The 23,186-nt window shown below is 34.6% G+C and overlaps 2 protein-coding genes across 3 annotated transcripts in view; one reads left to right on the top strand and one right to left on the bottom strand.

Annotated features, from left to right (window-relative positions):
- Positions 1–23,186, top strand: part of ADGRV1 (adhesion G protein-coupled receptor V1) — a 778,411-nt gene that overhangs the window by 300,155 nt on the left and 455,070 nt on the right. Inside the window, exons 82-83 of the mRNA XM_001366741.4 lie at positions 1,740–1,900; positions 10,907–11,007. Of these exons, the coding sequence (XP_001366778.3) occupies positions 1,740–1,900; positions 10,907–11,007 (262 nt within the window). The remainder of the gene's footprint in view (positions 1–1,739; positions 1,901–10,906; positions 11,008–23,186) is intronic.
- Positions 9,729–21,941, bottom strand: LOC103097675 (dextranase-like). Of its 2 annotated transcripts, none has more exons than XR_464557.2 (2): positions 21,699–21,941; positions 9,729–10,022 (listed from the first exon to the last, which is right to left on the bottom strand). XR_464557.2 is itself a non-coding variant. In XM_007487318.3 (2 exons), the coding sequence occupies exon 2, from the start codon at positions 19,648–19,650 to the stop codon at positions 17,287–17,289; it is 2,364 nt and encodes a 787-aa protein (XP_007487380.2). In that variant the 5' UTR covers positions 19,651–19,731; positions 21,699–21,825; the 3' UTR covers positions 16,405–17,286. The 2 variants fall into 2 exon arrangements, 1 of the variants encoding a protein (XP_007487380.2); XM_007487318.3 differs by lacking the exon at positions 9,729–10,022 and adding an exon at positions 16,405–19,731 and having other exon boundaries at positions 21,699–21,825.

Here is a 23,186-nt window from a genome sequence, read left to right on the forward strand (position 1 = left end):
TCCATGATCTATTTCACAGGGTTATTGTGAAACCAAAAGTGCTCTTATTACATGTTAAACTATTTTTACATTTTACATTTCCAGTCAATTAATGGCCACATGTAAAGTCTAAAGTTTGGATCCTTAATCTAAGGAAAGGCTTTGAGTTTCTATTCCAACATTGGTGCAAAAATTTTGTGGATTGATATCACTTAATATTTATTGTTTTGGGATGAAGAGTTAATTAGAAATGCTGAAATGATCATGTTCATAGGATTAGAGACTGGGGAACTTAAGGGTCATTTAGTCCAACCTCAACTGAGACCAAAAAAGCCCCCAAATTTAATGATTGAGGTAACATTAAATGTTAGTGTTCAGGTCCAAGTGTCAGCTGTAGGTTCTTAACTCTAAATATAAAGTTACGATAAAATGTTAAATTGATTAAAAACAATTGATATAGAAATTAAGCTGAAGATAGCTGGGACTCTGGAACTCTGATACAATGGAGCCTCCATAGTTTTAATATTATTGGTGTCTCATGATTGGATGATTAAGTTGAGAGTCGTGATTTTCTATTTTCTGATGTCAGTACTGCTACTTGGTTGCTCTGGTTACAATCAGTATCTCAAGTTTATTTTTGAAAGTTGAGATTATGAATCAGCTGTCACTGGAGAATTTTTCTTAGAAATTATGGAAACATGAAATAGATTCCAGGCTTCCTTACTCCCAGGCCATCTTACAAATTCTGAAATCTTTTCTAGGAATAGTGCTTAGCAGAGTGCTCACACATAGTAGGCATTTAATAAGTGCTTTTTCTGTTCCTCAAACTCTCTCTCTCTCTCTCTCTCTCTCTCTCTCTCTCTCTCTCTCTCTCTCTCTCTCTCTCTCTCTCTCTCTCTCTCTCTCTCTCTTTCTCTCTCCCCTCTTCTACCAATTTGAAAGTTTTACTTTCTTCATCTGTCATTGATGATACTATTGAATATTCAGAATTCTTTAATTTTGAATAAACCAAAACCAAAATGCTCCACATCAACAAAGTCCTGCCATATTATTTTACTTATTTCCTCTGTGATTATTATATTGTAATAAACAAAAAGCTTGTAAAAACTTGTAAAAAAAACTTGTAAAACTTGTAAAAAAGAAAGGGAATTAGGGAAAACTCATTACTAAAAAGTGATCAGGCAAAGGCTTTGTTTAAGACCGCTCAGAAAATGAGGTTGAACATCTTTGATGGGCTGTACTGCCCTTGGCAAAATGTTTTAAGAACATAAAAGACATCAGTCCTAAGAAGAACTTGAAGAGATTTATAGTTCAAAAATAAATGTGAGATAGAGGTTTCTCCTGCAAAAAAGTGATAGAGTGATTAATACAGTAGACTTCAACTGTACCTGCTCTGCAGGCTTGTTTTATTTATACAAATAAAGTTGGTGTATTTTATCAATAATGCTAAATTTGTTTGTACTGTGGAGGTGTTGAAAGTGGGGTATTAAAAATTTTCCTCTGAAATGCACAGTGCTCCTATGGGTCTGGTTAGCTTTACAGGACAATTTTCTGTGTTGTGTGGCTCACACCAAGGCAGGTATTTGCTTCTTGTTCTGTACAAGCTGTTCTTCTCAGCAATTCTGCTTCACCATGGGGTTTACTTAAAGACTGGTTAAAAAACATTTAAGTTCCACAAATGACTTTATGATCCTTCTAAACACCTTAAGTGCCCTAATAAAATAAGAATGATAATTTTCATTGTTTTTTTTTTGCTCTAGCTGGTTATCTGATAGTCAGTTCTGCAAAGTGGTTGATGTCACTTCAGACTATGTGGAATGTGCCTGTTCACACATGTCGATATATGCCGTCTCTGCCCAGACAGATAGCTTGTCTTCATATAATGAGGCTTTTTTCTCTTCTGGATTTATTTGTGTCTCAGGTTAGTAGACATATTTGTTTCTTAAAGTCAATCATGATAAGAAAAATAAAATATAATATTTTAAAATTGTATATATGATAAAGAACATTAATAGTTAATTATTAATGAATACTTCTCATGCTGAAAGTTTATTAGAATATGATCAGAACTGGACAAATACAAAATATTACATAATGTTTTGAAAACTAATTATCTTTTGTTTTCAAAGGAAACCACCTTTATTTTATGTTTAAACATTTTACCTTACAGCCTAGATGTGGAATCCTAAAGGAATATTCTTTCAAAGAAAAGGGTCTTGTTAAGACCTGATGATTATTATAATTTATCATCTAAAACCAACTTGAAGAAAATTTGATTTAGCAGATGTCTTGTGAATGGAAGACCCTAACAATATATTGTAGACATAAAGTTAACTTCATAGCAAATAGAGTAAAAATCTTTAAAATATTAGTTTGTTCTGAAACAGAAAGAAAACCAAAAACATTTTTAAAGTAGAAAAAAAGAAATAGAAAAGATGTCATAAATAGAAAATTAAGTCAGGAATTAAAAAAAAATTCCTATTGAAAGTAATTTTTTATGTTTTACCCCTAGTATATGTTTTACCCCTAGTTTATGTTTTACCCCTAGTATAAAATAATTTCATTAAGGTCTTTTTTTTTCCTCCACTGGAAAGTAAAGTGAATATTCTACTACTCTACATTTTAAATTAGAAAACAAGAAACAAGATTTTGCTTAATACAGTCTTTTAAAAAAATATGTATGTTATTGTTAACTTTTCCTCTTAAGAAGAGAGACAGAGGAGAAAAGGAAATGAATAGGAAGAAGAGGAATGGCTCTGATGGTCCAGGGATATGAGAGTAATGGAGAGACAAAGACACAGGAAAATACAAAGAAACAGAAAACATAAGGAAGAGAGATAGAAATATAGATACAAAAATAACATAAGGAGATACAAGATATTCATGGAGCTTTGCACACAGACAAAGATGAAGAAAGCCATAGAGAGAGCCACCCAAGCTGCCCAGAAAGACAGGTAGACATACAAACACATACACACAAATACATAGAAGAAGAAACATGAAAGCTCACATAGAATCAAATACAGATTGACTATTAACTAGACTATAATAGATTTTACAGAATAATTTTTATCACCTCTTAGGAAAGCTCATTTAAAGACTTAATTTTGTATTGTTCATATATATCTCACCCATATGGAAAATAAAAAAAAAAACTTAAGAAACATATATTGCTCAATATGTGAAAATACGTGTCTATATTTGAGATTGTAGTTTTGTGTATGTCATATGCCTACAAACATACAGATGTTAATATATTTATACATATATGTGTGTATATATACACCCCCACTTAACCCATGCAAAAACTACTACCTGATAATTGTCTTGAAGGTCAGACAAAATTAATTACCCTAAGGGCTTAATTAAGGATCTTGGGGCTAGGCTTTCACTTCTGTTATGGAAGAGAACAAAATTCACAAAATTTACACTCCTGCCAGCCTTCCCCTGATATTCCACATGCATTCTGCCTTCCTGTTTTTGTTCACATACATTCTCGCCATTTGTCTATATCATAAAAGACCTTCAGGGTTCAAGTCAAAGTCTCACTTTTTCCTTCAAGTTTTTTTTGTCCTTATCACTGATTTCCAATTTATTGGGAGCAAAGAACTAATTATGTCTTTCCATGTGTTCTTGGTCTCCATAATTAGATTATAATACCCTTACAAACAAAAACTTGTAGTCTTTGTGTTCCCTGAAACTAGCTTTCTTGAGGGACTATTTACCTAGACCCATAGGATTTAAGGTATTCACTGATTTATACCAAGGCAAATGATTGGGCTTTAAACATTTTTTTTGTTTATTTTTCTTAAGGTATGACACCATGTACAAATATTGTTAATAATGCCATTACTAAATTATCTTTTTAAAAAAAACATTTCAGAGCTTTAGAAAAATAATGGCAGAAAGATATACTCTTTTATGGGTTAACCTTCTGAATATTCAGATTGTCTTTCCTCAGTCAATTAATAAGAACTTGGTCAATTTATTAAAAACACATAAATGTACAAGAGTTTTTAAGTATCTCAGTGCAAGAGCAGACTTTAAGAGACACCCTAAAAAAGTCAATGGTATAAAAGGAATCAGAACAATTAGCTCTATATGGTATTCTAATACAAATTTTAAGTTATAATCAAAAAGTAACCCAAGAACAAAAACTGTAATTCATATTACAATTAAAATGCACAAAGTACCATATAATTGTACAGAGTTGTCCCCACACTAGTACCACAGGGAATATTTTACTTCTGTCTAACATCTAAGATTTCCTCCCCTCATCTACCCCCACCAAAAAAAGGAATAAAAAAGTACTCAATTACAAAAAAAGAACAAGATCAGGTAATTTATTCTTCATACAAAAGGACCACTTAACACGAGATGCTCATAAACATGCGTTTGACAAAAAATAATTATCTTGAAAACAGGAGCAGTAACTTATCTACTATTACAATATTTTGGGAGTCAGATACCTAAACTTCATCACTACACAGATTGTGGGATTACTAATTGGGCATTTTACAATTTTGTCTTATCTCTACATAATCAACTCCATTTCATACCAGAGTCTCCTATAATCTTTGACCTCAGTCCATTTGCTTCTGTATTTTCAAACAGATATTCCTCTCATTGGACCTAGCACCCCCCAAGTAAGTACTTTTTGAGATCAAGAGGTGGCATGAAAACCTGATTATATCCAACTGGAGAACTATTTGTTCACCTGCTCAGGAAAGGAAAAACAAAGTAGGAAAGGCAGCCGAAGTACCCCAGGTGCAAGCTTGCTTCATTGAGTCCATGCCTTACAAATGGAGGGCTTTGAGATAGGGGAACCTCATTTCCCATCCCCCCCCATACACCCCTGTCTGTTAGAGGACCACACAGAAGTCATAAATAAGAGGACCATCCAGAAGCTCCTTCTTTTAACATAGTATCCTAACCTCATCCTCTCACTTCCTCCTACTGTTCTAGGGCAAAGGGAGGACCTAGCGATAACTCAGGGTTTGATATATCATACTAGAATGCCAAATCCTTTCAGTTCTGGGCCATCATGGGGCAGGAAACATCCAGGAAGTTCATCACCTCTTCAAGGCCCACACAGTATTATCTTGTGCTTAGAATTTCCACAAGTTTTCATAGGAACTCATGATTCCAGGAATGGCTTCTATATGCCAATTTAGCCTTGAATACACTGACAATCAAAATAATCTGCCCCGATTGTTGTTTTCTAATACACCAATAATAAGCCATTCACTAAACTGAAAACATGTCATATCACTGCACATACCACATTTTCTTGAACCCAGGAAGCACTTAATTATTTATTGAATTTTTCTGAGTTAGGGGAAGTGTCTGGGCATACAAGATAGATGACATTTTAGGTTCTGTTTTCAAGATCAGAACTCTAATTGTGTTAGTGGCAAGTTCCTTTATATCTCTAACTACAAAATTATTCTTATTTCACTGTACTGTTTGACATAAGGTAGGATTTGAGAGTTATTGTATTCCCTTTATTCAGTCTGATTTATTAAATTCCCTGACTGTTCTTCAAGTTTTACACTTTTCAATAGTAATTTCTATCAAACACTAGACCATTCTTTTACTTAGTACCTCAAAAGTTTCTGAGATTCCCTTCTGTGAATCTTAACATTTTACCTTCTAATTATAGCTATTACTGAATATGTAATTAATATTTAGTGCACTTGGTTATGCTTATATACATAAATGCATACATAGTATCAGATATTTGATATGTATTTTTCTAGACACAAAACACATGTTATTTTACTATCTTTTGCCATATTATTTAAATATTTGCCATATTATTTTTTAAATCTACCTTATGAGTGGATAACTTTTCCTTAATATAATGTTATATCATCTTATTTATAAACCTGTATTTAAATCCAGTAACAAGTATTGCTGACCTCAATTCTGTATTAAATTAATTCTATGACATTTTATCTTCATGGCAATACATTTTGGCATATATATATTACATATATAGTGGATTAAAGGTGTAAGGCAGGAATGAGAAACAGAAACAGAGAGAGAAAAGGAAGAAGAGAGAGGAAAGAGAGAAGAGAGAGAAAAAAATGGTAACAGAGAGACAGAGAAAAAGATCTTTTAGAAGAGTATGAAAATAATGCAAACATCATCAGGTCTATTTACCTAATGTAATTCTATATCAGGAATACTGTGACACTCTGCAGATTTGTGATCACATTACCAGGAAAAAAAGTCCAGAAAAGATGAACTAACACAACTAAAGGAAGGAAAAATCTGCTCTATGAGAAATTTTTTATTTAGAAAGATTAAGACTGGAAAAAAAATGAGTAGACTCTAAAATCTTGAACTTTTTCATTAAACATTTTTATTAAATAAATAATTCATTAAATAAAATATTTCATTAAATATTTTCATTAAATAAATAAAATTTTCATTAAGTAAATAAATAATAGATAAATAAAATTTTCAGCAAAAATTAATTAAAAAAGTATTTCATTAAAAAAAAACAGAACTAGAGAGCATTCCTCAAAACTCTGACAAGGGAAAACAAAGGGATAAAAGGGAAAGAATTGTTGTGGTTCATTCGTTTCAATTAGGCCTGACTTTTGTTAAATTTAAATTGTGGTTGGATGCTGAATATTTATATAGGTGGTCACCAGGGATTTAATTTTTAAATCCCAAAATGAATTACTAAAGTAAATGGAATTTATGGTAGTTTATTTACAATAGAGGGAAGATATTAAGGAAGAGAGAAAAGGGGAGAGAGAGAGAGAGAGAAATCTCTGGCTTCTTCTGATATCAGTTAGAATTTGCCCCAGCCAGGGGAAAAATGTCTCAAGATGATGGGCCTTTCTTAGAGGTTTAGACTATACTTTTCTTGGCAAAGATATTGAAGTGGTTTGCCATTTCCTTCTCTAGCTCATTCTATAATTGAGGAAACTGAGGCCAACAGGGTTAAGTGACTTACTGAGGGTCACCTATCTAATAAGTCTCTGAGGCCACACTTACACTCATGAAGATGAATCTTTTTTACTTCAGGCCCAATACTCTGTCCACTTTGCCACCTACCTGCCTCATTTGCACTCTCTGTAAGATGTGGTAAAAATAGGGGTGTGATCACTCCCAGAATGACAAAATCTGAAACTACAATCACAGCTTTAAAAGATTTAAATAACTCCATGAATTATAGATAAATGGTAGTAGTCTAAGTGAACTAAGAAAATTGATATTCAATTCAGCAAGCATTCATTAATTGCCTACTAAATGCCTTTGCATTGTTGATCCAAATATAAGATGAAAATTGGTTCCCTGAAGGAGCTTACATACCACTGGGGGAGGGGGTTTACAACACTTAAATAATAAATTAAATAGATTATAATACTTAAATAATAGATTAAAAATACTTAAGTGAATTTGAGGAGAGACCATTATCACCCAGAAAGATCCTCTAAGACTTGGGATAGAAAGTAGCAGGGAAGCTGAGGAAGAAGGGAGAGCATAATAATAGTATATAGTATTTGAAAGTTAGCAAAGCACTTCACAGAATTTTCTCATTTGATCCTCACAGCCATTCTCCAAGGTAAATGCTATTGCTCATCTCATCTTAATTTTGTGTCTTAAAGGCTGAGCCTTGCCCAGGGTCATAGTCAGCCAGTTAGTGTTTGCCATGGAATGTGAACCCATGTCTTCCTGACTGTAAGCTCCAGCGCTTTAGACCAAAAAATGAAATGTTGCCTACCTTCAAGGAACTCACGTTTTAATGGAAAAGACAACACACAGATTTACCAAGTCACATATATATCAGAGACCGTTCAACTTGGTATTGACGAGAGCTGTACAGGAGATTGTTAAAAAAAGATATAATAAGAGCAGGGATGGTTGATGGGGCATGAGGAGATAGAAAAGGCAAAGTAAAAAAAAAAGAAAATGGAACTGTATTGCCCAGGTTGTTAGGAACCTCATTCAGATAACCCTGAGACATCAAGAAAAAGTTAAATGATGTAAGGCAATAAATAGATTTTAGAAAGAATTGTCAAAATATGCAAAATGAAAATTTAATAAAAAAGGTAAACTTTAGTTATGGAGATATGAAAACCCTGTGGAACAATGTATTTCTTTCAGGATGTGAGATAAATGAGAAATAATTGTGTTTGTGTGTGTATGTGTATGTATACATGCATATGGACAAGCATTCTTTCATTTCTCTGATATCCATAGTTAGGGCTGATAATAGCAAAAGACAGTATTTTTTAGTTAGTGACAATATTTTTTTTTCTTTCAAGTTTAATGTCATCCATGTAACTATTTTTAAAAGGGGAAGTTAAGTTTGATTTAGATCTTTCCTTTCAATTTGATAGAGTATGTTCTGTAGTAAATTAGACTATGCCTACCCAACTCTAAAATGCATGAATATTGGAAAGATCTGTGCCTTCATACTTAGAACTCTTCATGGTGTAACTTCCTCCACCAAAGCAGAATGAAGTCTGTTCTTAATAGAGAATTTACTTGTAACTTAAAATTTTGTAGACTGTTATAGATTATGAATGTAAGTAGGTTATAAGCAAAATTTTTAGACTTTGAGGTAGCACAGTAAGACTGAAAGAACAGGAGTCGTGAGACCTGGGTTTAAATCCTTCATGAAACAATGGCTTAGTGAGTCATTTAACTTCTAAGTTAAATTTCCTTTAAAATAGATATAATAACTATAGTTCACAGCTCAAATGGTTTTCATGAAGTGAGATAATATATGTAAAGTGGATTATTTTTTTTTAAACCTTTACCTTCTATCTTGGAATCAATACTGTGTGTTGGTTTCAAGGCAGAAGAGTGGTAAGGGCTAGGCAATGGGGGTTAAGTGACTTTCCCAGGTCACACAGCTAAGAAGTGTCTGAGGACAGATTTGAACCTAGGACCTCTCATCTCTGGGCCTGGCTCTCAATCCACTGAGCCACCCAGCTGCTCCCTTAAAGGATGATTTAAACACAAATTATTATTACTTATAGGAAAATTTTCAAAAAAGAATATCTTAAACCTTTAATGGAACCATTATTCTGATTATTTATTTATGTTAGTCAATATTCTCTTTACGTGTATCTTCAGCTCTTCAGGGTTATCATTAATTATATTATGAATAATATTTATATTTAATCTATATTATACATATAATATGTGAACATATTATTAATATTATTATATTGTGAATAAATGCAAAATGAGTAGCAATGTGTTTTGAACATCAATGACAGAATGTTGGGGCTTTGCCAGTGAAGGTGGAAATCTTAGCAGGGTCACCTTAGCTCTTGTGCTTCTATAGATACAGTGTGTACCTATGTGGGTGTCTTTTGGATGAAGCCCTAGGACCTGCACACCTGTCAGCTCTGTGGGAACACAGAAAATCCCATGGCAGCCTTCCTGAAAAAGAATTGCTCCAGATTTCGTGGCCAACCTTCTAGCCTGATAGCCTTGGGTTATGCAAAGTCTGCCTCACCAAGTGGTGTCCTTACTACTATACTAAAACAAGGGGCTGCTATTTAAATCAGCTCCCAAAGGCTTACTGTAGGCACATCTATAGCAGGAAAATGAGTCATAAGGATCTTTCAGATGTCCATTTGAATTGTGTCAATCTCTAGCTTCCATAAAAAAAGAAAAGAAAAGAAAAGAAAAGAAAAGAAAAGAAAAGAAAAGAAAAGAAAAGAAAAGAAAAGAAAAAAACTATTTTTACAACTTAAGAAAATGATGGTGGCAGAGAAACAATTCAGTAGTTTTTTTTTTTCATTTGCTTATCGTGAAAGTCTTTTTATAGTTTTAAAACACAAACATATGTTAAAATAAAAGTAGAAAGGCAGCATCCAAAAGAGGTGAAAGACCTGGCCTTTGCGTCAAGAAAACTTTGCCTCAAATCCTGTTCTGATGCACTCTAGTTATGTAATCATGAGCAAGTCATTTAATCTTAAAGATTGTAAATTAATGACTAGCTCCCCATGTGAATTAGGGAAGGAGGAATCACACCAGGAGCTCCTTATGCTGAAGAAATCACAGATCTAGACAAAAAGGAAAGACAAAAAAGATAGTCAGAACCACCAATAGAGAAAATTTTAGAATACTGTTTTATAAGGCTATACTCATCCTGCTTCTGTATGGGTGAGATAGATATTTACATAGTGATATTAGCATTAAAAACATTATTAAGATTAATCAAATCCTGGCCTTAAAAGAAAATCTTCAAGATAAGGAATAATGGAATAGATCCTCCTCTTCCCCTGGTTTTTGAAGTGTGAATAAATGAGGATAAAGCAGGTTTAAAGACAGTGATTAATTTACCATTTTGAAACTTGGGATTTTATGCCAAAAGGCAATGAATTATGAAATAATAGGATTTCATCCTTAGTTTTGGCACCCAGCTGAATGAAGCTGCTTTTAAAACTCATGATTATCACTGTTATAATACATAACTATTACCTGTAAATTAAAAGGGTAATTAACAGCTAAATTTTTATAGCACAATTTACCATTTTATACTTGGCAAATACCATCCCAGTTCCTAAACATCTCTATTTAACCAAGCCACCTGCTTTTCTGACAATAAGATGTAAGTGTGGTTCCTCTCTCATGGCACCAGCTGGTCCAAATAATGAAAATGATGTCAAGAGAAAAATAATCCATTTTGCCTAATATAGACATTATAGATGGGATCAAACACAAATTTTTGATTGGAAAAACTACCTTTTTTGCTTAGTTAAGATGATGGCTTCACAAAGTGTACTGAATAACCCAATATCAGATTTTGCACTGCAAATCTTTTTCAATACTGAGGGGTAGTAGCTAATCAGACTGCCTTCTTCTATGGCTCCAGGGCTTTTCTTTCTAACATGGACACTTTGTTCATGGATTTTAAAACAACATTGCTTTCTTGCTGTTCCTGCAGGTCTCAGCCTGGCCATTCTTTCCCATATCTTCTGTGCCAGATATTCTATGTTTGCTGCTAAGCTTCTGACTCACATGATGGCGGCCTCTTTAGGCACTCAGGTAAGGTGATTGGATTCTTTCAGAGGTTTTAGCAAAGATGTTCAATTTGTTTTCCACAGTGATCCGCAAAATTCTTTTGCCAGTTTCATGAATTGGATGTTCAGTTAGAATCCTAGCTGAGACAGCTTTATTTCTTTTTGCAGGGGAAGGAGAAGTCAGGAAGTAAAAATGTTCAAAATAGTAATTCTTTGAACTTTGTTACACTGAGAAAGCCTTGAACCACAAGAGAGGAAAATAGTAGAGGGAAAGCCCTTTGAACTTTTCTCCTCCTTCCAGCTTCCAATAATAGTAGCACATTTTATCTTGCCAAATAAACTATTGGCCTATGATAAATTTACCTTATTATAGAGGTATTTAAAAATTGAATAAATATTAAAATATAGGATATCATCTAATATTCAACTACTCTCATCTCACATCACAAGGCTTAATATAGCTATGTATTTTAAATTGCCTTCTTTGTTTTTGTGTGTTTGATAGTAGACAGGACATAACCATTTCTCTTTTATTTCACATTGCATATTTAGTAGCCAGAGATAATAACAGTCTTTTCTAAGTCCTTTTTATAGCTGGCTCTTGTAATTTTACTGAGTGAAAATAATTCACTTCCCCCCATGTTGACACATTTTATTTTAAAGATGACAAAAATGTATCTCAGTGAACAGTACTATTTTCTTAGGTATTATCAGATATTCAATAACTATTGAATGAGAGGATATAAAATATTCAGGTCTCATTGTAGCAGATTTCATAACTGCATTTTTTAAGGGAACAAGCCAAGTGCAAAGATTGTTTAAAGAGTACCTGCGAAAGAAATAAAGTGGCAGCTGTTGCCCAAAAAATGACTTGACCTGAATTTGACAAGGTTATTTTTATTGGCTTGGTAACCTGTCTAAGCTGTCTGATCTTGCCTGTGTTCCTTGCATGTAGCATCTCAGAAACCCGCCTTCCATAATTAGAGTTTACTTGGCTGCATTCACCACCCACTCTGGTGATTTTTGGCAGTGATATTGGTACTAGACTTAATTATAGAACCATAGGATTACAGACAAGTATTCAAATGTCCTAGCAGACAAATTTGCTCATGTCTAGTGATGTGCAAGGAATACATAGCACTTACATCACTTGTACTCATAGAAAAATATGAGAATCAAATACTTTGTGTTTTGGAATCCCCTAAGTGCTCTTTTAAGAAATTTTAAAAATAAGATCTATTTTAAATGACCAGGAAAATTATAAATTGCTTCACTGCTGATAAAGATCACAAAATAGCTGCTGTGTTGTTTCCTAATGCTAGTTTTGTTTAACATTAATTGGGGAAGGGGAGGGGATTTTGTCTGTATTTTTCCATTACTGGATTATTGGTGTTGTATGCCATCATATAAATTACTTCAGACACTTAATAGTTATATGATAAAGTTGCTTAATTTTTGATTGCCTCAGTTTTCTCAGTTATAAATTGGGGATAAAAATAGCACCTACCTCTCAAAGTTGTTGTGAGATGGTACAGTTGTGCACCCATATCCACTGATTTGGTATCCACTGATTCAATGACCCGTGGTTAACCAAGGGGGGGGGGGAGGGGATGAAAAAAATTGAAAAATTTGGAAAATTCCAGGAAAAATAAAATGGTTCATAAGTTTCAGATGGCTTGCCAAGTGAGTACATGGTGAAGTCTGCCAGCCCATTACATGACTCATTTCTTTTGTACCCATACCCACATTCCCATGTAAAACTTTCCTTCGATTTGCCTTGAGGGTTCTTGCTGATGGCATTTGTTGTAGCATTATCATAGTGCCGTCTTTAAGACAACCTTTATATACTGTACTGATTACCCCCCAAGTGCAAGGGGAGTGGTGCTATGTTGAATCCACTGAGTTTCCAGTCCTGTGATTCAGTTAAATACATGTTCACTTATGTCCTTGGTTTCAGCCATTCATGGTAGATCTTGGAAGGTATCCCCTGCAGATACCAGGGCCCTGCTGTATTTGTAAAATACTTTTTAAACTTTAATGCATCATATACCCATGCTAATAATCTATTTTATGTCTCCAAATCAGACATCTTAAAATAAAACCAGTAAATCAGTTGGAGGTGATTTTGCCTAACTTGTCCTGTTTTTCAGTCTACTGTACAGAATGCTACTTACATTAGTATCTAACATAAAAATAAGCTTTCTAGAGGTTGTGACACCTGATAAAAATGTCTTTGGAATTTGATCTCATTCCTCCCTTAGGGTTAATTCTTCTTTGGGGATTCCCGGAGATGTTAGTATTTAAGTTTCCCAGGTCTCTGTGAGAACATTGGTTTGTTCTAGGGAAGATATAGGAACCTAGGTTGTTTTGGAATGCCTAGTTCTTATCCTAGAGGAACACTGACCTATGAGAAACCCAACAAAAGACTCAGCATCATGTTAATCCTAGCGAGATCCTAGTGATAAATCAATGTAACAATATCTCTCTATTTGGGATCTATGTTATTCATTTGGACCAGGGATTCTTGACCCTTTTTTTGTACCCTGACCTACTTTGGCCATCTGGTGAAGACTATAGTAAAGCCCTGTATTTTTAAATAGTAAAAAGAAATGCCAAATTTCAGTTAGAGGTTAGAGAAGATAGAGATATAATTTTTTCCTATTCAGATTCACAGACCACATGAAATACAGGCATATGGTCTATAGTTTAAGAACCAATGATCTAAAAAGAAGATCAAATTAAGTATCAAAAAATGAAAAAGTGGGGGCAGCTGGGTAGCTCAGTGGATTGAGAGCCAGGTCTAGAGACGGGAGGTCCTAGGTTCAAATCTGACCTCAGACACATCCCAGCTGTGTGACCCTGGGCAAGTCACTTGACCCCCATTGCCTTGCCCTTACCACTCTTCTGCCTTGAAGCCAATACACAGTATTGACTCCAAGACGGAAGGTAAGGGTTTAAAAAAAATAAAATAAAAAAAATAAAAAAAGATGAAATCACATCTAGGTAAGAGAAAATAAATAATTGTTAGGAGTCATATGTCAATAAAACTGACAATCTAAATGAAATGGATTAATATTTACAAAAATATAAATTGCCCAGATGAAATAAAATACTTAAATATCTGTTTTAGAAAAAGGAATTGAATAAGGGATAAGAAAAAATCCCCAGCACCAGGCTGATTCATAAACAAATTTGACTGAAGATTTTGAAGAGCAATTAATTCCAATAGTACATAAACTGTAGAGAAAAAATCCTACCAAATTCCTTTAATGACACAAAATATAGTCTGAACTAGAGAAAAAACAAATAAAAATGTATGAATATCAATGAGAATATTGTAAAATAAAATTCAAACAACAAGATTATAGCAATATATCACAAAGATCATACACTATCAACCACCACCAATTAACAACAATAAAAACAGCATGATTATTTCAAAAATAAAAAGCATTTTACAAAATACAAACTTATCTTTAAAAAAAAAACAACTCTAGAAGGCATGGGAATAAACGGAATATTCCTTAAAATGATAAATATTATCTATCTAAAACCATGAAGAAGTATTATCTATAATGGAGATAAGCTGGAAGCCTTTCCAGTAAGATCAAGAGTAAAACAAGGATCTCCATTTTCACTATTATTCAGTATCATACTAGAAATTATAGCAATAGCAAAGAAAAAGAAATGGAAAGGATGAGCACCAACAAATGAGGAAATAAAACTATTTTACAAATTACATAATGGTTTTTTCTAGTGATTGCTAACTAAAAAGCTAATTGAAAAACTAATAACCAGAAGAATATCAAGATATACAATAAATTCACATAAATAATCATTATTTCCATATGTTGCCAACAAAATGAACAAAAAAATCCATTTAAAATTGTTAGGAGTCTGCCTATCAAGGTATACACAGGAATTATATGAACACAAACAAATACTTTTTCCACAAATAAAGAAATCTAAGTAATTGGAAAAATACCATTTGCCCATTATTGGACCAAACTAATATAATAAAAATAATAATACTCCCTCAGTTAGTTTAATTATTTAGTTCCATAACAAACTATCAAAGAATTACCTTACAGAGTTAGGAAAAATAAGAATAATATCAGGGAAATCAAAGAAAAAAATGGGAAGGAAAGTAACCTAGAAGTACTAGATCTAGGAATTTTCTACAAAGCTCTAAAATATTTCAAAACTCTTTGGTTTTGAGTAAGAAATAGAGGGTTGATATGTGGAACTTATTAGGTACCCAATATACAGAAGAAAATTAGTAATTAAACTAATGTTTGATAAACCCAATGATATCAGGTATTGGTGCAAGAACTCTTTTGACAAAAACTGTTGGGAAAATAGGAAAGTAGTTTGGCAGAAATTTAGCATAGACCAACATCTCACATAATATAGAAAGTATAAGTTCAAAATAGGTTTGTGATTTAGGCATAAAGGGTGATTACCCAAACATATTATTGGAATGAGAAATTACCTGTCAGATTTATGGATAAGGAAAGAGTTCATGATGACCAAAATTCACAGAAAGTAAAATGGAAAATTTTGATTATATAAAGTTTTACACAAAACAAAACAAGTGTAGCTAAAATTAGAAAAGAAAACAGGAAATTGGGGAATAATCTGATCTCACAAAATATAGGGAACTGAATCAATTTTATAAGAATAAAATCATTCCACCAATTGATAAATGTCAAAAGATATGAAATAACTGTTCTGTGGAAGCTATCAATAGGCATATGAAAAGATACTCTCGATCACTAATAATTAGAGAAATGGAAATTAAAACAACTCTGAGATACTACATCACCTGTATCAGATTGACTAAGATGACAAATAAAATAACAAATATTGGAGGGGTTATGGGAAAACAGGTACATTAATGGATTTTTGGTAAACTAATCTAAACCATTTTGGAAAGCAGTCTGTAACTATGCCCCAAAAGGCTATAAAACTGTCTAGACCCTTTGAAAATCAGTAATAGCACTATTAGGGCTATACTCCAAAGAGATCAAAATGAGAAAAGAGTTCATGTGTACGAAAATATTTATAGCATGGGTTTTTTGTGGTGGGAAAGAATTGGAAAATGAGGAATGCACATCAATTGGGGAATGACTAAACACATTATGGACTATGAATGTGATGGAATACTGTTGTGCTATAAGAAATGATAAAGGGAATGATTTTAGAAAAACCTGAGAAGACTTGTATGAGTTGATAGTGAAATGAGCAGAACCAAGAGAACAAGCTACAAAGTAAAAGTAATACTGATTGCATTCAACTTTGAATGACTAACACTAATGAATACAATGATTCACTACAAATTTCAAAGGATTCTTGATGAAACATGTTATCTATCTCCAGATAGAGAACTGTTGGACAGAGAGCGCAGATTGGAGTATATTTGTCTTTCTTTTTCTTGTCTTTTTTTTTTTTGTAGTATGGCTAATGTGGAAATTGTTTTGCATAACTATCCATACTTGTTATAGGTCTTATTTTTCTTGTCTTTTCATTGAATAAGGGATAGGGTAAGGAGAGGGAGAAAACTTGGAACTGAAAAATAAAAGAATACAAAATTCACTGAGCTTAAAGAAAAGAATCTACAGCCGAGTTTCAGTGGTGTTTGGGAAGAAGTAGATGAGGTAAACTGCCTAGATATTTATTGGGGGAAGAAAGCCTCCAAGTAGGAATCAGATGGAATCTCTGGTTAACCAACAAATAGTTATGTTGTTTCATCTCTGACTGCAAAATGAAGAGGTGGGACTTAGTTGTTTAATAGGAGCCTTTCCAGCTCTAAAAGGCTTTGTTTCATGTTTTGTTTGATTTTTCCTGACTCAGAAGCATCCTTTTTATTAAACACACACACACACACACACACACACACACACACACACACACACACACACACACACACACAAAACAAAACAAAAACAAAAAAAACTTTGAAATTCAATTCCCTTAAGAAACCTGCAGGTGGCAATAGAGCCTTTTTTTCCCAAAAGTGGCAGTCCATTTAAATTGCATTTGAGACTTCTGCATGTATATTTGTTTGATATATACATATAAATAAATATCTATATGTGTATATATGTGTGTGTGCTTTCATATGTGTGTATCCATTTTAAGGAATAAAATACTCAAAAAGAAGATGTAACATTTTTTGTTTTGTTTTTTGTTTTCTTATGACTCACCATTTCCTTTATTTGTATAAAATAATGAATAATCATATCCTGGCTTAGAAAAAAAACAGTGATTTAAGATTTAAACATGTCATTTTGTCCTGAAACTTCTATTTAGAAGGCTTCAAACTAGTAGCTTTAGTCCCAGTATCTGCTTTTGACTGCTTTTGGTACAGTGGAGGCTCGACAGACTTAGCAGCCTTGAAATCAATGAGCTTCGAAGTCTTGGAATCACTGGGCTTCATGATCTTTGAGTCAACCTTGGTAATCTTAACTTCAGACTTGGCAGTCTTGAAGATGTTAGTGTTAGACTTGATAGCCTTGGGGCCACATTTATTGGCCTTGGGGTCAAACTTGCTGATTTTGATTTCAGACTTGGTGACCTTGACTTCAGACTTGATTGCTTTGGGATCAAACGTGATCTCAGAATTAGACTTTGTAGCCTTGGAGACCTTGGTGTTAGTCCTGGTGGCCTTGAAACCATTTTTGGTGGCCTTAGGATCAAATGTGATCTCGGAATCAGACTTTGTAGCCTTGGAGACCTTGGTGTTAATCCTGGTGGCCTTGAAACCATTTTTGGTGGCCTTGGGATCAAATGTGATCTCGGAATCAGACTTTGTAGCCTTGGAGACCTTGGTGTTAATCCTGGTGGCCTTGAAACCAATTTTGGTGGCCTTGGGATCAAACGTGATCTCGGAATCAGACTTTGTAGCCTTGGAGACCTTGGTGTTAGTCCTGGTGGCTTTGAAACCATTTTTGGTGGCCTTGTGATCAAACGTGATCTCAGAATTAGACTTTATAGCCTTGAAGACCTTGTTAGTCTTAGTGGCCTTGAAACCATTTTTGGTGGCCTTGTGATCAAATGTGATCTCAGAATTAGACTTTATAGCCTTGAAGACCTTGTTGTTAGTCTTAGTGGCCTTGAAACCATTTTTTGTGGCCTTGGGGTCAGAGTTGGTGACTTTGGCTTTGGATTTCATTGCCTTGGGATCAGACTTGGTGGTCCTAGTGTCAGACTTGAAGGCCTTGGAGACCTTATTGTCATATGTGGCCTTTGGGCCAGATTTGGTAGTCTTGGAGTCAGTCTTGGTGATTTGGGCTTCAGGTTTGGTGACCTTGGTTTCGGACTTGTTTGCCTTAGGATTAGATTTAGTAACATCGGTGTCAGATTTGGAAGCCTTGAAGACCTTGGGATTAGACTTGGTGGCCTTGGAGACTTTAGTGTTAGTCTTGGTGGCCTTGTGAACATTTCTGGGGGCCTTGGAGTCAAACTTAGTGATTTTGACTTCAGGCTTGGTGACTTTGGCTTTGGTTTTGTTTGCCTTGGGATCAGACTTGGTGTCCTTGGGGCCAGATTTGGTGGTCTTAAGGTCAGATTTGGTCATTTGGGCTTCAGGTTTGATGACCTTGGCTTTGGACTTTGTTGCATTTGAGTTAGACTTGGTGACCTCATGGTCAGACTTGATGGCCTTGGAGACCTTTGTGGTCTTGGGGTCAGATTTGGTGTTCTTGGGGTCAGATTTGCTCATTTGGGCTTCAGATTTGGTGATTTTGGCTTTGGACTTGGTTGCATTGGAATTAGACTTGGTCACCTCAGAGTCATACTTATTAGTCTTAGAGCCAGATTTGGAGGACTTGGGGTAAGACTTAGTCATTTGAACTTCAGCTCTGTTGACTTTCGCTTCAGACTTGGTTGCTTTGGAATGAGATTTGGTGACCTTGGCTTCAGACTTGCTCGTCTTGAGGCCAGATTTGGTGGTCTTAGTGTCAGATTTGGTAATACGGCCTTCATATTTGGTGACCTTGGCTTCAAACTTGCCTGCATTCGGTTTGGATCTGATGATATCGGAGTCAGATTTAGTAGTGCGGGGGTAAGATTTGGTGGTCTTGGAGTCAGACTTGGTAATTTGGCCTTCAGATTTGGTGACTTTGACTTTGTGCTTGGTGACCTTGGCTTCAGACTTGATTGCCTTGGCATCCGATTTGTTAGCCTTAGGGCCAGATCTGCGGTGCTCAGATTTGGTGACCTTGGGATCGGGCTTCACAGCTTTGCGATCATGGGACTTGGCCACCCTCAGTTCAGTGGCTCTGGCAACCTTAGAGTCAGGCTTAGTGATCTTGGGGTCTAGGTGTGCAGTGCTGACCTTGGATCCTGAACATTTGGTAGCAGTCTTGAGGCCAATGCGCCTGGCATTGGCTTTATTTCTGTGTTTGGTGATCAGAGGTGGTGACCGGTGGAGCTCAGACATAGAGACTTTTTTGCTTAGGACGTGGATGGCCTCTGTTAGGGCTTTGACAGATTTGGTTTTGTGGGTTTTTATCTCAGTCAATTCCCTCTTCTTTTCTTTCTTTTCAAAGCCTTTGTTTCTAATCCCTTTCAGAGACTTGTATCTCTGTGTCTGAAGTTTCTTGCTGCCTTTTCTTTGCCATTTGTGCGATTGGTTGTGGGTGGTATGGTTCTTAGACTTAGCCATCTTTACACCACTGCCTGCGCTAACAGGTACTCCACGGACCAGAAGAGGCTGAGAGAGACACACACACACACACACATGCACCTACACACACACACACACACACACACATACACACAGAAAGAGACAGAGAGAAAGGAAGTGCGGAGCAGTCGAGGATGTAACTTTTTTTAAAAAATCCTGAGCAATGCTTTTTTAGCATTATTTATACTTTGATATATTTGATCTAAAATTCCTTAAAAATCAGAAAATACTCATCATAGACTTAATAAGGAATCCTTGCAGAGCTGACTGTGTTTCATCTTTAGAAAAGAATCAGAGACAGCTGTAGCAAAACCAGTAAGACCTAGATTCAAATCCTGTTTCTAACATGTTGTATCTAGAGCAACACAAGTAACCTCCCAGTGCCTTAGGTTACTCTTTAAGCCTATAAGTTGCAGAGAAGATGCTGACCTGCACTGATAGAATTTCCATATTTAGGACTTCTCTATATCAGTGAAATCACAGGTTTTTTTTTTTTTAAGAAAAGAATGGATGAGACAAAGATATTTTAAAATCTTATAGTTGCCAAATCCAGTGGCTTCTCATCCTTATTCTTGTTGGCTTCTCTGCAGCCTTAGACACTGTTGATCACTCTCTCTTCCTTGATACTCTTCTCTTTTTTTTAAAAACAAAATTTAAGTTTATATATATTTTTTGTTACATTAAATTTTCCTGTTAACTCCCTTCTTCCCTTCCTTCCTTCCTTGCACTAGAGAAGGGATCACTTGACAAAAATGGTATATGTACACATAAAACTTATGTCTTGCATTTCTTTCTCTGGAGGTGGACATACAGAAGTCATTTTTCAAACAACATTTTTGTAGCTATATATAATGTTGGTTCTGTTCATTTCACTCTTCATAATTTCATATAGGTCTTTCATTGCTTTAAAAAAAAACTAACCGACTTGTCATTTCTTATGGCGCAATAGTTTTCCATCACAATCATATGCTACAACTTATTTAGCCATTCCCCAATTGATGGACATCTCTTCAATTTCCAGTTCTTTTCCACCACAAAGAGAGCTGCTATAAATATTTTAGAACATATAGATTCTTTTCCTTTTTCCCTGATCATCTAAGGAAATAAACCCAATAGTGGTATTTCTGGGTCAAAAGGTATATTCAGTTAACTCTTTGGGCAGAATTCCTCATTGATCTCCAAAATGGCTGGATCAGTTGACCTTTCCATCAACATTGTACTGGTCGATATCCCAGTTTTTCCATATCCCCTCAGACATTTGTCATTTTGCTCTTTTATCATTTTAGCTAATCTTATAGGTGTGAGATGATATTTCAAGAATTGTTTTGATTTGCATTTCTCTAACAATAATTATTTAAAGCATTTTTCAGATAGTTATAAGTTGCTTTGATTTTTTCATCCAAAAACTGTCTTTTCTTATCTGTTGACCACTTATCAATTGGGGGATGGCTTATATTCTTATAACTTGACAAAATTCTCTAAGTATTTTGGATATGGGACTTCTATCTGAGAAACTATCTCTAAACATTCTCTTCTCCCCCAATTACCTGCTTTCTTTCTGATGTTGGCTATATTAGTTTTATTTGTACAAAAGCTTTTTAATTTAATATTCAAAATTGCCTATTTTACATCTCATAATGCTTTCTATCTCTTATTTATTTAGAAATTCTTCTTCTAGATAGATATCTGATAAGCAGTATATTCCCTGTTCTAATTTGCTTATGAATATCTCCCTTTATGCCTAGGTCATGAATCCATTTTGATCTTGTCTTGACAAATGTTGTATGATATTGTTCTAGATTTACTTTCTGCCAGATTGCTTTTCCAGTTTTCCTAACAATTTTTACCAAATAGTGAATTCTTATCCCCAAACCTTAGATCTTCACTTTTGTCAAACACAAGGCTATTATGAAATTTTATGGCTGTTCATTATATGTCTGTTCTGTTCCACCAATCTACTTTTCTATTTCTTAGCATACTGTTGTCTCTTTAGATTTTTGAGACATGTCTCTTGGTTCTCCTCCTACCTATCTGACAGCTCCTTCTGTGTCTCCTTTGCTGGATCTTCACTCAGGTTATGCCCCAAGCCAGTTATGTCCCTCAGGGCACTGTCTGAGCAGCCTCTTCTCTCTCACTACTCTTTCACTTGGTGATCTCATCAGCTCCCATGGATTCAATTATCATCTCTATGACGATGATTCTCAAATCTACTTATCCAGCATTAACCTCTCTTGCTGCCCTCCAGTCTCACATTTCAACTGCCTGGTGTACATCTCAGACTGGATATCCCCTAGACATCTTAAATTTAACATATACAAAACTGAATTCATTATCTTTTGCCCTAAAAAACCTCTTCCTAACTTTTCTATTGAGGGTACCAGCAATACTGTGTTGCTTAGATATCATCTTTAACTCTTTACTGTCTCTCATCACGTCCAATTTCTAACCAAAGTCCATTAATTTTGCCTTTGTAAATTCTCTCACTTACACACCCTTATTTCTTTTGACATTGCTACCAGCTGGATTGGGCCCTTATCATCTCACATCTGGACTATTGCAATAGCCTGCTGGTTGGACTTTCTACCTCGTTTCTCCTCACTTCACAGTCTATCTGTCACTTGACTGTCAGAGTAATCTCCTTGAAGTGCAAGTCTGACAAAACTACCTTGCTCCCTCATTCAATACATTTCTGAGCCTGGTCATGCAGTCTTTATTAGAGTAGCAGTCTGGTTCCTGTTTGATTGCCTGACTTTCTAGAAAGCAGATTCAGAATCATCACACATTATTTTCTTTCTCAATATTCTCATGAGAGTTTAAAGTACTATAACAAATGAGATAACTGATGGGAAAAGGAGAATTTTAGAATCTCAGATTATTTAGAAATTCAATGTTCTTCCTAAGGCCAATCTCTGCCCTTGATCTTAATTGAAATGAAGCTGTTTGCTGAAAAAACCCGATACATTTCTTTTGAGCAAAGAAAGATTACAACAGAAAACTTGATTAAATTTTAGTAGATCACCTAGGAAAGAACAAGTTTATCTTTCTGTTTGCAAGTATAAATTTTTATTCTTAAATCTTCCTTTAAAAAATAATTTAACCTTTTCTTTGGAACTTAGCTAAATTAATCAGAAAGGCAAAATCAGCTGATTTGCATAGACAGACTTTATTCATTGTACTTGTAATAGGATCAGCTTTTAGAAATTAAAGGTTATTTAGCAAAATTTTAAAGAGTAATTATTTTAATAGCTGTGGGAAGATGGACTTGGCTATGTACAACCAGATATCTTAGCTGCATTTAATAAACTGAAATTCATAAAATGTTTCATTGAAAATAACTTTTGTAAGCACTTTCATTTAGAAATTTTTCACATGCTCTATTTGAGTGATATTTGAAAGAACTGGTAAAAATGTGCATACTTTTTGTCAAGGTGATGCTTTTCCATTTATAAATTAAATTATTAAGTGTCTTCTCTATTCAAAGTGTTGCCTTTAAGTACCTTACTTATAGTAGGCTT

The sequence above is a fragment of the Monodelphis domestica genome, chromosome 3 (assembly GCF_027887165.1).
Source record: "Monodelphis domestica isolate mMonDom1 chromosome 3, mMonDom1.pri, whole genome shotgun sequence".
Lineage (NCBI taxonomy): Eukaryota > Metazoa > Chordata > Mammalia > Didelphimorphia > Didelphidae > Monodelphis > Monodelphis domestica.